This window comes from Morone saxatilis, unplaced genomic scaffold, assembly GCF_004916995.1.
Source record: "Morone saxatilis isolate NCDOM2014 unplaced genomic scaffold, NCSU_SB_2.0 Contig10, whole genome shotgun sequence".
NCBI lineage: Eukaryota > Metazoa > Chordata > Actinopteri > Moronidae > Morone > Morone saxatilis.
Genome location: NW_023339652.1, coordinates 2409742 through 2425718, shown reverse-complemented (window position 1 = coordinate 2425718; position 15977 = coordinate 2409742). Strand labels below are relative to the sequence as shown.

Below are 15977 nucleotides of genomic sequence, written 5' to 3'. Positions count from 1 at the left end.
ACACACACACATACACACACCCTAGTGCTCAAAAAATATGAGACATTGTCGAAGAAGCCACAAAACCTAATTATCACAGACAGACAATGACTGCATCACTTACATGGCTCTTCTTTTCTGGGTGGGAAGGTTAATTCGATTACCAGTTGGTGGGCTTACATCGTGTCTTCGTTATCTAGGGTTTGGCATGAAAACACATCCGTCTTTTTTTTGTCTTGCTCTGTCTTTCTTCCTCCTTTTTGTTTTGTCTTTCAATGTTTCCTGAGTCTCTTTCAACAGAAGAGAGAGCCTGTCGCTCTCAGCTGTTTCTCTCTCTTTTCCCTGTTGCCTTCTTGTCTTAATTCATATTTTTTTACTCACAAACACAAATATACACACAGTTGATTGCAGTAGGCTCATTCTAACACACTGACGTGACTTTGACAGTTGGTCAGAGACAGAGGAGTTTGACGAAGACTTCAGGAGGTATACGTTCTTCTTCGTGTCTTCCTGTTTCAGATGTGAAGTGACCCTCTGACCCCCTCATTCGCCTCCTTTTGCTCTCATTTGATTTAACTCCAGTTTCCATCTTTACTCTGCCTCTCTCAGAAGAAAGTACTGTTTTCCACTGCACTCTGTTTTCTCGCAGTGTTTCAGGCTGTGTTGTTCATGGACACATACATATGGGCTGCATCTGTTTTTATTACTTAGTGTCACAAAGCAATTATTTATTACACTACAGTTTAGTAAAAAAGGTTTTATATGCGAAATTCCAAAGCACCAGCATCTCAAGGGACCAAAGAAATGGGAGTCAAAGGAAATTAAAACTGCAGACAAAACTGTCTTTGTTAGTCTTGTCCAGCAGTCACCGACGCTGGTTTGTCAAAGGAATAAACCTTTGTCAGAAAGTAAATGTCAAATAAATATTCATGAAAAGGGCTGCAGCGGCCGCAGTGTAACGCTAACGGAAATCCATGGGGACAAAATTATATTAACCATTAAATTCTTGTTTTTGCAAGAAGAGGCTCTCAGACTGTTGACAGCTCAATGGAAATAATTCCTACAGAGATAAATCCTTAGTTTAACCAGAAACAGCCAACAGTAATATCACTCATCACTCTCCACCAGATCAGAGACAAAAACCATCATTTTAACCGGTTAAGATCGTTAACTTCGATTCAAACTCAACAGGAAACAGAATAAACTCATTAAAACCGTCTCTGTAGTGTTTCCACACAATCACCCCAACTTCTGTTGGTGAAATAAATCCTTAATTCACCGACGTAGATGATAAAAAACACCCAATGTTGACTCTGTGTTTATTATGTAGGAATAGCTATTGCTGCTTTATTCATGTATTAAAATTCATATATATATAACCTTTATGTTTTCTTTTTTAAGTGTACGAAGTGTTTTTCTACCTTTTTATAGATTGTTTTGCATAATAATAATAATAATAATAATAATAATAATAACAAACAACATAAACATTTATTTATATATCATTTTTATACACAAAATGCAGCTCAAAGTACTAAGTTTAGTAATTTAGTCATATACAGATCTATAGATTTTTAAACACTTTTATACGTCACATTCACACCTTGAAGCTGCAAAGTTCAACTAATATTTTAGTATTTTGGTCACCGATAAACTCCCTTCATGGTGTAGTTAGTATCAAAGTCCTGCTCCTGTAATTGTTCTGCTGCAGCAGCGTTAGGTTCAGGGATATGTGTGTGTTCAGGAACGACTGCAACAGCCTTCAGAGTGTACGATCTTCTGCTCATCGAGTTGCTTTTCTCCCATTGAGATGATCATTGGTTTTGTGTCATCCGGTCCTGGTGTGGTTTGTGCTTTTAATGCTGGGAGTCATAACTCAAACTCAAAACAAACTCAAACATGCTCCGTTAATGTAGTCTTTTCATTCTTTAAGACTTTGATAAATTTGGGCTTGAGGGGCCAAATATATATGTACATGCAGGTATATTTCTATAATAATACATATTGACTAGCAATGTCTAACTTTCTCCTCTGTGCTTCAGTATGAGATATTTGGCACAATATAGTTGTAAAACAAAGAGTTTATGCATTGTATTGTATGCTCCACATGCACACATTTGCATTACGTATTTCTGTATGGTAAAACTAAAACATACAGCAATCCTTTAATAATATGTCAACAAGTTGTATTACGTGTTTCTTATGTTTAAAGTGTAAAATAATACAAAATAACACACAAATTTTGTAGAATGAACAGATTTAGGCTGTTTCGTTGATGCTATCTTGAATCTTAATCTCCCAGCAAAGTGCCGCAGTTGTTGTTGTTGTTGTCCTTTTTTGATGTTTTTATTTATGTTTGTGTTGCTGGTGTTATTGTTGATGTTGTTCTCATTGCCATCGTTGGTGATCAGCAGCTCATCATTAACCCAATCCATGATCCATATTTCTCTCATATCTGACCGAATCTTTTTCATGTTGCAGTGGAGTTTGACCAAAACATAATCCTTCCTCCTGTCCTCCTTTTTTCTTTTTTATGTTGTTTGGGTGTTTCGCGTTTATAAAGCTGGTTAGAACAGGAGTACTGATCTTATATAAGCTTTCCAACAAAGCTTTTTTGGGGGGCTGTATTTCCACCAATGGAAATAAAGCACAAAATTTTGCAATTGGATTCGTAAAAAATATGGTATGACTCCTGAAATACACTGTAATAAGTTATTTCAACTCAAAAGAATTGTTGAAACGATTACATTGACCATTTTAAGTGACACTAACTCAATTTTGTGAGTTAAAAACATTCTTGATTAAGCAGCTTTTACTAGAAGTTGTACTAGTTTTTTACTAGTTTTGTAAGTTACAGAAACATTACTTTTTATTAGGTATTTTGTTTTCACAGTACAAATAAAGTTTACAAAATTAAGTCAGTGTTACTTAAAATTTTAAGAGTAAAAGCTGTTTAATTAAGAATGTTTATAACTTACAAAATTGAGTTAGCGTTATTAAAAAAAAACGTATCAGGTTTTATAGTGTATTTAGGAATTGAGGTGATGGGAAGAAATGCTGAGAGATAAAATACACATGGATAAAACACATAAAAAAGTGTTTACACTAATATAGAATAGCAGTTTTAACGTATATGTGGTTGTAGAAAGTTTTTAAACTTAGAAATACAAATTATTGCATCTTATTGACTGTAAAGTTCAAAACAGTATCTTAGCAGTGTCTTTAAACTTCATTCTAATCTTGTTATATTATTTAAAAATCTTATCTTATCTTATTAAAGAATCTATCATGTTCATTCCATATTTACATCAAGGATGAATTGTACACAAAAAAAGTGAAAACGTGGCCAAAAAGAGGGAATGGGGTTTTAAAAAATGTGTGTTAATTGTTTCATAATTAAAGGATTTTATTAAAAATTTAATCGGTTATTAAATGCTGTAGTAGTAAATATTGCCGGAAGGAACCGACTGTAACGGATCAGTACTCCTGCTCTCTAAAGCTTTATGAATACAGGACTTGTAGTTCTCACTGTCTGTTTGCTTCTGTTTCCCATGATGCACCCAGCAAGAACAGATACTCTGTGGCCTACGCTACCCAGAAGTCCTGGCTGCTCAACGCTACCGTGGAGGAGAACATCACCTTCGGCAGCCCGTTCAGTAAACAGAGGTACAAATTCATTGTGTTCATTTCTGTTGTATTGTTTGGCTTCTTTTGGTGCTTTTCTCACTTTGTAATGTGGAAATTAACAGAAATGTTGTGTCTTATATTATTAAATGGTATTATATCTTTCAAAACTACCTGCCGATATGAGAAATTCACCTTACAGCTTCCAAGTTCTGCTGGTGATTATGATTTTTCAGGTACAAGGCAGTGATTGACGCCTGCTCTCTGCAGCCTGACATTGACCTGCTGCCTTTTGGAGATCAGACTGAGATTGGAGAAAGGGTATGCACAGGTTCAATTTATTATTGAATGATTATTTACCATTATTTACACCGTCAGGGTTAGAATTTTATGCACATTCATGGTCTTTCAGTGGTGTTTTAATGCAGTTTTTGGTGCTGTAAAGATAATATTTCTCGTCATGTTTTGCTGTGATTCAGGGCATCAACCTGAGTGGAGGTCAAAGACAGAGAATCTGTGTGGCCAGAGCTCTCTACCAGAACACCAACATCGTCTTCTTGGTGAGCAAAACCTCTTAAAAATTGTTAAAAAAGATTAGCGATGTGGTTTTTTAGTACTAATATTGTTATTTCTGGAAACATTTGAACATAAAATACTTTCCGAATTACTCCAGTTTTGTTGTGTATAGCTGAATTAGTGTCATATCCTAACCCTACATTTCTTTATGTTTGATTGTACGATACAGTCGATGCTGGCCTTTGGGATGAGGAGGTGTCCGTTTCTTCCTCACTCCTCTCTCCGCTATGCTGTCATGTGTTTATGTTTCCGAGCAGTTGCGTAATTTCCTGTTGCCACCGCAAGCTTTAATTTGTTATCAAGCCCACATTCCTCATTAAAAAGCTATCAGTGGCATTCTTTCATACACTCATCACACTTTGTAATGTTTAGAGTGTGTCACTGGTAAAACTGTAATTTATAATGAGGAGGGAATGTTTTCTTTAATTAGCATTATTTCAGTGTGAAAGTGCAGCTGCTTGGGCTCCTCATATCTGATCTCAGGATTTGAAATATGCGTCATCGTACACACTCATCATAAAATACATAAATTAATCATAACCAGAGCTCTTAGCGCCCTATAGCATGCACTCTATAAAACCGACCCACCCAGCGAGAGAGGCATTGATGGAACAAAGCAGAGATTTACAACTTCACGAGTGGGTCAACATCATAGAAACGAGTGACTGCAGACATTTACTACACTGATGATGAGTCACAGAAAAGAGGTAGAGATATGGAGATTTTTAAACTTTTTTACAGGTGGAAACTTCCATGGAAAATTCAGAATAAATGAAGTTTTTAGAACTAGGTTCGGGACCAAAGACCACGCCTTGCACTCATCTCTTTTCCGCTCAAAACGTACTTAAGCACACCTCATCCGTTCACTCCCTCCTCGACTCAGTTTCCACTTCCTTCCGATACCCCTTCATTCCTCAACCTTCAACCCTTCATCCCTGAACTCTCATCCCTGCTTCCCTTCATCCCTCAACCCTTCATCCCTCCTACAGTACACCACATTAGTTTACATTTATTCATTACAGGCAATAAACCTTTCTAAATTCGATGCGTTCATTGGCGTGGTTTTTGTTTGTGAAAAGAAAAGTGGCGACTGTCATCAGTTCTCCTGAATCATCCGTACAAACCATTTAAGAGCGAATCAGTTCATACGAGGTCGAAATCTTTTTATCCACAACACAAGTACCTTCATCACCTGAATGCTAACCTGTAGATTACAGTCCACCTCACAGAATGTAAAATCTGGCAGCGTTCAGGACAACACTACAACAAAAAGAACTAAACTGCAACGCTGCATGGTGATAAGGATCTCCCTTACACCTCTCTCTCTGTCTTGTGCCTCGCAGGACGATCCCTTCTCGGCGCTAGACATCCACCTCAGCGATCACCTGATGCAGGAAGGAATCCTCAAGCTTCTGCAGGACGACAAACGGACCGTGGTCCTGGTCACCCATAAACTGCAGTACCTCACACATGCAGACTGGGTAGGAATCCTGAAAGTGATTTTAATACATGTAGTGAGCAGCATTTATTACAAGTCAAACTGTTTCCTGTGTGTCTTATTCAGATCATAGCGATGAAGGACGGCTCTGTGCTGAGAGAGGGAACTCTGAAGGACATCCAGAATCATGACGTTGAGCTTTACGATCACTGGAAGACCCTGATGAACAGACATGACCACGAGCTGGAGAAGGTAGCGTTGCATGGTTTCAACAAATATCAGCATCTCATGACGACCCATGTTTTAACCACACAAACAGCGCTGATCCTAATGTAGTGTTTTCTATCGTCTCTGTAGGACATACAGCAGGACAGTCAAACAACTCTAGAGAGGAAAACACTAAGGAGAGCTTTCTACTCCAGAGAGGCAAAGAACCAGATAGACGATGAGGACGAAGGTAATGGGTTCACCATCCTTTGAGGTCTTCCATTGTCATAAATGAACTAAGAACCTGATAAAACTTGAAATGTAAGTGTTGGATCGAGCATTGTAAATTATAATCTATAATTTTTTGATTATGATTTGATATGAATTTGTATGTATTTTCCCTTTGTGTTTCTTGTTTTTGTCCGATTGTTTTCTACTCTTACTCTTGTAAATGTTCGGATTGTGTCTGTTTGTATTGTGTGTAATAGTTTACTGATTGAGTGAGAGTTTGATTGAGTCATATTTCACATGTAATACCTGGTTTTCATCCTATCAGAGGAGGAAGAGGAGGAGGAAGATGATGACAACATGTCCACAACCACTAATAGAAGGTCGAAGATCCCATGGAGGGTAATCTATCTGTGCAGCTTTACCCAGAAACTATAAAAATATTACTAGCATCACTATTAGCTGGTTAACTTTGACTTTGAGTCTGCTATCCATTCAAGCCTCTGCTGCTCCTTCCTCCCCCCAGGTGTGCTGGTGTTACCTGTCCTCTGGTGGGTTCTTCATGGTCTTCCTGATGGTGTCGTCTAAACTTCTCAAACACTCTGTCATCGTTGCCATCGACTACTGGTTGGCTCTCTGGACCTCCTCCAAAACCAATCAGAGTACTGGAGGAGGAACGGACCTGACCAACGGGACCAGCACGGTTTACGGCAGCAACAGCACGCAGCCCACGTTCGCTACTGTGGAGGATGAGGTATAATATCTCTCACAGGGGTTTGATGAATAGTCTGATGAATCTTTAAGATTTGGGGCAATTATTTGTAGATTGAAATTGCTAAAATGTACTTAAAATGCTGAATTTTAATTGTAAGAGGAAGCAATTTGCATAACCCCACCTGTTCTGAACATGCACGATAGATGTCTACATGTGTTCTTCCCCAAAAACAGCACATATTTGCATTATATACCAGAAACAATTCAACTGTTAAGATAAAACATTATTGATTCCCTTTCCCTTAAAATAGTATGATAAATGATTCCAACATGCTGAGAGCAGTTAAACAAGATAGAGATTAGATATAAATAGATAAACAAATGCATTTGAGTTTCACTACTGTAACAGATTTTGAAAAATTAATGACATACAGCTGTGCATTCGTAAAACATTGCTCTCTTTGTCTGTGTGTGTGTGTCTGTGCGTGACCCACAGCAGGACTCCTACTACCTGCCGGTGTTTATCATCCTGTGTGCGGCTGGAATCACGCTGTGCCTCATCACCTCTCTCACCGTGGAGTTTCTGGGTCTTTCTGCAGCCACCAACCTGCACCACAACCTTCTCAACAAGATCATCCACGCTCCCATCAGGTACACAAACACACACAACTGTAACTACTTATAACTACTCCAGTGCAGAGTTGTTGTGACTAAGATGAATGTTAGTTAAACTTGTGGTCTCCTCACTGGGAAGCTGTTCATCGTCCTTACAGTATGTAGTCACTCACTTGTTTTCACTGCACAAAAGGGGCAGTTTTATCTTGAAAAAAAGACATTTGTTAGGCACTGAACTTTGGCTGTATCACAAATACTATTTATTTTCCCAGGAGGGCAAAGTCATGAGCTGCCCTACTTTGCCTCCGATTTGCTTTTAGCCTGATATTCCACGATATCTGTAGCCCTGTGTGAAACAGTTTCGGTGCCTAATAAATGTCCTTTTCCAAGATCAAACTCTACATTTTAGACTGGCCTTGTATTGTGACTAAGCCAAAGCACACATGTGTGTTGATATCTGTCAGGTGGAAGTTCTTACTAACATAGATTTAAATAAGTTTTAAGTCAAAATCTGAGAGAAATCAGCATTTTGTTTGGATAGAAAAAGTCTAAGATCTTTTACTTCATAAGTGGGAGCAGTTGAGTGTAGTTCCTGATTGATAGGATTTTAGGGGCATCTAGTGGTGAAGCTGCAGATTGCAACCAACTGAATACTGCTCAGTCAGTAGGAGAACTGTAGAAACATGGCGGACTCCGAAACTAGATAGAAACAGCTCATTCTAAGGTAGTAAGTAGTAAGTAAGTAAGTAACAACAAAAGCTACATCAGTGTGCTCTCTCTCTCTCTCTCTCTTGCCTCCTTACTTTTTTCATTGGAGCAAAGATCAGATAGAAGCTAACATAACCTTTGTTTAAATGTCAGAGCTGGAAAAAATTCACCCAAAATATGTGCTTTAGATATTATTTGATGCATTTATTTCCTCTGTCTTCAGGTTTTTTGACATCACTCCTCTGGGGCAGATCCTCAACAGATTCTCAGCTGATACCAACATCATAGACCAGGTAGGGAGATGATTTCTGGATCAGTAGCAGGACACATTGTGTAGAGGTTTAAACCAACTTTAAACCAAATCTAAAATTCACTCTCACTTCGTCGTCTTTCTCTCTTAGCATATTCCTCCGACGCTGGAGTCTTTGACGAGATCCACGTTGCTCTGTCTGTCGGCGATCGGGGTCATTTCCTCCATCACTCCAGCTTTTCTGATCGCCTTGGTTCCGCTGGCGGTGGCCTTCTACTTCATCCAGAAGTACTTCAGAGTGGCCTCCAAGTGAGTCCACGGTTAATTTGTTGTGGAGCATGTTTTGTTTGTTTTTCCTTTGAAACAAAGACAGAACAAAGATCTGGGAATTTGGTTGGATGCAGTAAACGGCATCTTCTTAGAAACAGGAAACATTAACTTTTTGAATTTATGGGCACGTTAAATTAGGGTGAAAATCAAATCCTTGGTAGTAAGTATAGAGAACATGAACATACATACATAAGTATATATATTTATTAATAAGAAATTGCATATAAACTCATACATACTGTGAATACTCTCTCTCAGGGACCTCCAGGACCTTGATGACTCCACACAGCTTCCTCTGCTCTGCCACTTCTCCGAGACCGCTGAAGGTCTCACAACTATCAGAGCATTCAGGTACAACACACACACTTAACTTGTCTCTGTCACCTGTCATTGGGGACACTTTATTTAACTTTATCCTGTCTGCACTGGACATATTCCAGCTGTTTTTTTTGTGAAAAAAGCATATTTTTATCCTGTGTATCCATTTTATTATACCTTTAATTTAACCTTAATTCTTACCGACTCTAAAACTTTCCTCCGTCATTAAAGTTTTCGGAACAGATTTTTTTGTGTTGTTTCGGGAGAGTGACGGCCCACAGAGAGAGTGGGAACAGCTCAGCCTCTTGTAGCTGCGGTGCCAAATGCAAGATGGCAGAGACCCTGGACCCAATATTAACTTTTTCTTTTTATAACTCTCTCGTATTATGAATTTTGTAACAAATAGAATAAAAAAACACAACAGACTCGGTGTGCAAATGCCTTCTAACCCTAAAATAAACCTTTTCGCAGCTCTCTCTGCTGTCCCCAGATGGTGGCTGACAGTGTGGCTATATAAATAGATCCCTATAGCCAAATCACAGTGGATTGCATCCATTAATTGCAGGGTAGCCCCAGCTATAATCTACATGTGGTTCAGAGAGTGTCCTCTCTGAACCACATCTGCTCCCGATGGGTAGGCCAACACCTCCTGTGGCTCCTTGAGTGGATGTGTGAATGAGACGCACATTGTTAAGCCCTTTGGGTGAATGTAGCTGGTGTAATAGCAGTGGTTATAGAGCCAGTAGTGATTGTATTAGTGTTAGTAATAGAGATAACTGTAGTAACAGAAGCTCTAGTTGTAGTTTTATTGGTGGAAGCAGCAGCAGTGTCCTCTTGTATTTCTGTGTTCACCCTCTTTCCCATCGTTGGTATAATCCAACATTAAACAGCTCTCACGCTTGTGTTCTCCTCTGCTCCCTGAGGACTTCCTCTTCCTCACACACACACACAAATATACAAACACTGAGAGACTCACACACACATAAACAAGTACATATCACACACACACACGCACACAGAAACAGTGAATCTGGTGTTGAGACAGATTCTTGGCAATCATTGGATAGTTCCCATTATCATTACCCTCTGGTCTCCCTCCAAACCAAGTCTGGTTTCGATGGCAATGATTTACTACTGAACACAGATGATTCGATAAAATGAATAACAGTAAAACTATATTATATTCTTTGAATTACACACTTATTTATCGTCCTTTTTTATTTCCTGTTTGCTTTTTATTTATTTATTATGAGTACTCCGTTTCATTCACTGCTTCATTTGTGAGTTTATTGTTTTTAAATATCTATTTTACATTGAGTGGAGAAAGTTTTTGGCCCCGTCAACTTCCAGAGATGATCTCGGTTGGCGATCAAAGGTGCTTTGAGATTGTTGAGAGATGTGTTGTGTATCTTACGTGTGCTTGAATCTCTGTTTCAGACACGAGGCTCGTTTTAAACAGCGCATGCTGGAGCTAACAGACACCAATAACACAGCATACCTGTTTCTGTCTGCTGCAAACCGCTGGCTGGAGGTCCGAACGGTGAGGAACTGTTTTTGTCTCAAATGGGTTATTATATATATTATCTTCTACATAAGGGATAATGCCCGACGAGGTGTCCATTATCAAGAATGAATGAACGTCAGGTTCCTGCTTATACCATGGTCGCTTGGCAAAGGCAAAAATAAATATCATTATTTTATATTTTCATGTCATCACGGATGATACTGTGGTATACAACTTATTAAACTATATGCTCATTAAAAACTTAATTACCTCAGACATACTGACAAAAGTGTGGATGCTCACATCGTTATAGTTACTGTTCTTGGTTCTTTACACTAGTTTTATTAGTGGTTGATCTGTTTGTGATTAAACCTTTCTCCTTCTCTGTGCAGGACTACCTTGGAGCAGTGATAGTGCTGACAGCAGCAGGAGCCTCCATATGGAGTTCACTCTATGGTCTGCTTCGTGGAGGCCTGGTGGGCCTCGGACTCACATACGCTCTCACTGTGAGTTTTACCTTTAAGTGTTCTCTGATCTCTGGTCTCTGGTCTCACTCTGGTCTCTGGTCTCACTACCTGCCATGCTGTTGCTCTGTAAACAACAACGCAGAGATTCCACGGACAAAACGTCTTTTCAACTGGAGACTTTTTGGGGGGTCAGCCCTTATCTTAATAACGGAAACATGACCCAGTGTCTTTGTGTAGGTCACCAACTACCTGAACTGGGTCGTGAGAAACCTGGCAGACCTGGAGGTCCAGATGGCAGCTGTGAAGAAGGTCAACAGCTTCCTCGGCACAGAATCGGAGAACTACGAGGGATCTATGGGTAACTGAGTTCTTCTTATCATGCTGACGTTCACCAACGTGATCCAGTCTTATTATTTACACACAATCCTGATGTGAAATCATCAAATTTTCTCTAATATGTCTGCTATAATTGCAGAAACCTTTATTTGGCATCAGTAGAAAACGAGGGATAAACTGTAACATCTGCAACATTAAAAGTAACCTTGCAAGTATATTTAGACTTTATTTCGCACACGAGACCTCAATATGATTTTGTTTTCCACGTACAAAGAGATGAAGATGTGTTGATCGCTCCTGATTTATAGAATGGAACTGAATGACCTGATCTAAAGCTAAACCAGCTCTCAGTGTGTGTGTGTGTAGTTTTATCTTAAGAGTCCAGAGGTTTTGGGTTTATGGGATGCGCTGCTGTTGCTATGGTGAAATACATGCCGCTGGAATTCATTTTTTTCCTGGCAGGACAGATAACAAAGCATGGAGACTTTTCGTTATTGAACTTTTAATCCGGGTGGTGCCACTGATTACTAACGTCGAGTCAAACCTTTTAAAAAATCTTGAACAAAAAAATGAAAAAAACTCAGACAGAGCAGCTATTTCTGGAAACATAATAAAAAAAGAAGTTCCTGAGGTTGAAGGATGTCTGGAAAAAATACAAGAAGGTAGAAGAGTGAAAAGCATCCAAGAAAGAAAAAGCCTCTATTAAAATGTTAGAAAAGTGGAGTTAAGGATAAGGTTTCCATCTCTGTGTCTCATATAATAAGTCATTTGTCTCATTGACTTTTCATCTCAACCTTATACAGTAAATGCTCGTTGAAGCCATAAAACAAAACCTCCTGAGTGACAGAAAACAGAGAGATTCTTCCTCTCTGACATCATGGAAGCTTCCAGCGAATTGATAAAAGTAGAAAAATACTCCAAAGTTAGGGAGGAGCAAACAAAACGAAGCCTGCAGCAGCAGAACTATGTAATTCTTATCCTGTCAGTGTAGGAATATGAATAATGTGGCACACAGGCACCCGGTTGAGTAGCAGGGGCTCGGTTCAGCCTTGAAAACAGTTGTAAATTGTCCACTGTGATTCTGGAGAGAGCCCCACATGACACTGGCATTTATCCAAGCATAGAGATTTAAACAAAAGAGCTGTATTGTGGAAAATGTAGTGAAATATCTAGATTTCAAGATATCAAGAGATTTGGTTCAGACCTTCACGTCCCCGCCCAAACTTTTGTGATCCCTTAACTTTTTGTGTGCCATCATCAGTAAACATTTGAATTGGTCCAATACTTTGATTTATGTCCAAATACCCGTTAAACTACATTCCCATCACACACAGTTAAGCTTTATTTTTTTCTGCTAAACTAAGACGCTGAACATTGAAACAACTGGATGAAAGTGCAATTTTAAATCACTTGAGTAATTATCCTCCTCCATGTTACACACTGGACCTTTAAATAATACAACTATTACTGTTGTTATTATTACTGTTGTGTTAGTGGGGAATCTCAGCAGCACTTTAATAGGTAAGTCATAACACTGAAGTGTTATGACTTGGTCCATATGGTCTATAAGCTCCTGTTTACAGTAACATGACTGTAACATAGACAACTGGCACGCAGCTGGTGGTCTGCTTTTTGTTGCAGTTATCTTAACACCACAGACGGCGTTTTCCAGTGTATTTTGGCCTGTAGAGAGGAATAAACCCGCCTGTGTTTCTCTCCCTTCAGGCGCCTCTCAGGTGCCTGAGAACTGGCCCCAGGAAGGTGAGATAAAGATCCAGGACCTGTGTGTGCGCTACGATCCCATGCTCAAACCGGTGCTCAAACATGTCAACGCGTACATCGAACCAGGCCAGAAGGTAATTAACAGGAAGCTGTGAGGAGAGTGGGGCACGACTGCAATAGAGTGTGTTAGAGTTACACCTAGAATGGTTTTAAAAGGCAAATACTGAGCATTTCTGCTACAGATATGATCTCTGTTCATTTTGAGACTAAAACTTTTAACTGAAACACACAAACACACTTTAACCTGCTTTGTTTAGCATTTATAAACACAAAATATAGATATAAATATACATAATATATAAATATACAAGTAATAAATGGCTCATAATCCACTTTTAACAATGCAGATATAGGGATATTGTTATTTTAACTTATCTGATGAATAAATATTATATTATTACAACTGTGCTTTACTTTATTTATACACCAGCCTCCATTTATAGGTGCCCAGTCATAGTAATTAGCAATTATGATATGGTTATTTGATCAATTATTCTTTTAAATTAAATTATACTTTTTAATTGATAACCAAAACACCCCTAAAAAACATATACTGGTCTTTTAGAACTGATGGAAGAAGAAACTTGAGAAACTCTCAATGAGAAATTGCCAGAGCAGCATTGTATTAATCCGTGTGATGAAGCAACTGTAAATGGCCTGTAATTCACACACTGTTGCTGGGAAAGAAGGACCTCACATCACACTGAAATAACAAAGTAGTGATGTGTCCATAGGCGGAAAGAAATGTTCAACAGAGAGCCAGAAGAGAGGGACAGGAGGAGATAAACACAGTTAATGAAAGGAGGACTCACAGGAGGATTAAAGGGGAAGGATGTTGAGTTTTATATACACTGAAATATATATATTTAAATTATTAACTTTTTTAAAATGGATGAACATGGCAGCTTGTTTGGAAACTTCCTCATATTGCGAAAATAGTTCACCAAAAATGTGTTTCTGAAAACATTTTAAGCGAGAAATATGCCATTCAATTGTCTTTATTTTAGATTGACAACAGTTAGTTTACGTTTTTATGAGTTTCCAGATGCAGAGAGTTGCAGTGCCGGACGCAACTGATTTGCATAAAGCAGCCAATATCACTACTTTATGCAAAATAAGGAGCAGCTGATGCGGCACTACCAGAATGCATTGCACGGCTGCTCACATAAACAGTGAATTGAAAACATGGAAATGACTGATCCTGTGGACACGTACTTTAAGGCAGAGGTCTCAAACTCTTGGCTGGTATTGCCATCTCATAGGAGGGCCACTTAGAAAACATAAAAGCTTAAAATATTCTTGTCTTATCAACCCTTTGCACATGTTTGGATAATAATAATGATCTTGTGGTGCAGATAATGTTATATTTTTTACAACATGACCCAGGCCAGACAGGAAATGACCCCATTGCAGACTCAGAACATTTCTGAAGTCTGGTGAAGAGCCAGCAACTTTGCTTTAACACTGTAAAACCAAGTTAGTTAGTTAATGTAACTCAAAATCAAGGTTGAAACTAATTACATCAAAAATTTCACTCAATTTTGTTTGTTAAAAGCATTTTTACAGCAATTTTACTGTGAAAACAAAATATAGAAAAAAAGTACTTAATCAGTATTCTGTAATTTATAAAACTAAGTTAAAATTAGTAAATCATCTTTTTGACTTAAAAATTGAGTTTTGTGTTGCCTAAAATGTTTGATGTTATCCATTCCAACAATTTATTTGAGTTAAAGTAACTTATCGCATTACACTGTAATTTACATCCAGTGTGTTTTACTTCCAGACTTAAATAAATGGGTCCAAGATGTGCAGTTATATTTCAGTCCTTATTATTGTGTAACTACCAAATGGTAATGTTAGATCAGAAGTAATTGAATGCTAACAATACTGTTGTTTTACCTTGAAATGTAGCCTGATGTCTCTCTCTTGATTTTCACTATTTGTTGTCTGTTCAGTTGCTGATCAATCGGGAAGCGGTGAAATAATAACAATTTGTCAGATTCCCTATGCTTATACGACGTGCGACCTGTACCGCAGCAATACAACTTTATTCTTTTGATAAGAGCTTCCCACCCTGAGCTGCAATATCGTTTTTAATATTGCTTAAATTAACAGGTACAGTCTAGAATCTCAAAGGCTAATAAGACAACTGTGGATTTTGTTTAAATGCGGACTTTTCCTTTGAAGTCACAGCCATGTGCCTCCAATAAACTGTGAACTGACACTTGGTGACCAAACTTGGTCCACACTCAGCATGTAGCTGCCACTCTGTTATCACACAGGTGTCCGATGTCTCGCCGCAGTGTCACAAGTGCAGCTTATTGACTCTCTTCTCTTCCTGTTAGGTGGGAATCTGCGGTCGCACAGGCAGCGGGAAGTCCTCTCTGTCGTTGGCCTTTTTCAACATGGTGGATATCTTTGAAGGTGGGTCTGTCTCCTGTCACACTGTTAACCGAGAGAGAGAGAGAGAGAGCTTACATTGTTTTTTTCCACTTCTTTCATCTTCATTTTAGCTTTGGTTTCTATTCCTGCAATCTCTCTCTCGTCTTTCACTGGTTGAGTATGTTTATGTCTCATTAAAGGGGTGATTCTGAAGATAATGTCTTGTCTGTTTGGGAACACAGCCTGAAGGATTTCCCTCAGGGTTGTTGCCTTGAGTAGCTCTTGACCCCGAGTTCTGCTTTACTACAAAAACAACATAACGCTGTTGGCCCCTCGTTTTGTCTTTCAAATGTTCCTTCTTGGCCACTTCCTCTGATCCACTTACAAGATAATGAGAATGTACTTTCAAATAAACTGGGCACTTATGCCTTTTAAAATGATTTAATAGATCATATGAAAGTTGAAAAACCTTTGCAGACCAACTCTGTCCTACAGAGGCAAACCACAGTAACTACAATT

The 15977-nt window shown here is 38.6% G+C and overlaps 1 protein-coding gene across 10 annotated transcripts in view; it reads left to right on the top strand.

Moving 5' to 3' along the window:
- abcc9 (ATP-binding cassette, sub-family C (CFTR/MRP), member 9) overlaps positions 1–15977 on the top strand; it is a 61510-nt gene that overhangs the window by 30491 nt on the left and 15042 nt on the right. For 8 of the 10 annotated variants that reach the window (XR_004797286.1, XR_004797292.1, XR_004797287.1 and 5 more), the window contains 17 exons: positions 3544–3645; positions 3840–3924; positions 4083–4163; positions 5523–5660; positions 5744–5869; positions 5975–6074; positions 6381–6454; positions 6579–6806; positions 7263–7417; positions 8313–8382; positions 8491–8648; positions 8928–9020; positions 10425–10527; positions 10884–10997; positions 11196–11316; positions 13020–13150; positions 15422–15500. Coding sequence is in view for 4 of the 10 variants with exons in the window: in XM_035676356.1 (XP_035532249.1) it covers positions 3544–3645; positions 3840–3924; positions 4083–4163; positions 5523–5660; positions 5744–5869; positions 5975–6074; positions 6381–6454; positions 6579–6806; positions 7263–7417; positions 8313–8382; positions 8491–8648; positions 8928–9020; positions 10425–10527; positions 10884–10997; positions 11196–11316; positions 13020–13150; positions 15422–15500 (1958 nt within the window). In the remaining 6 variants the exon portion in view is untranslated. Of the gene's footprint in view, positions 1–426; positions 466–3543; positions 3646–3839; positions 3925–4082; positions 4164–5522; positions 5661–5743; positions 5870–5974; positions 6075–6380; positions 6455–6578; positions 6807–7262; positions 7418–8312; positions 8383–8490; positions 8649–8927; positions 9021–10424; positions 10528–10883; positions 10998–11195; positions 11317–13019; positions 13151–15421; positions 15501–15977 lie in introns of all 10 variants that reach the window. The other 2 variants (XM_035676347.1, XR_004797288.1) reach the window with 2 other exon arrangements.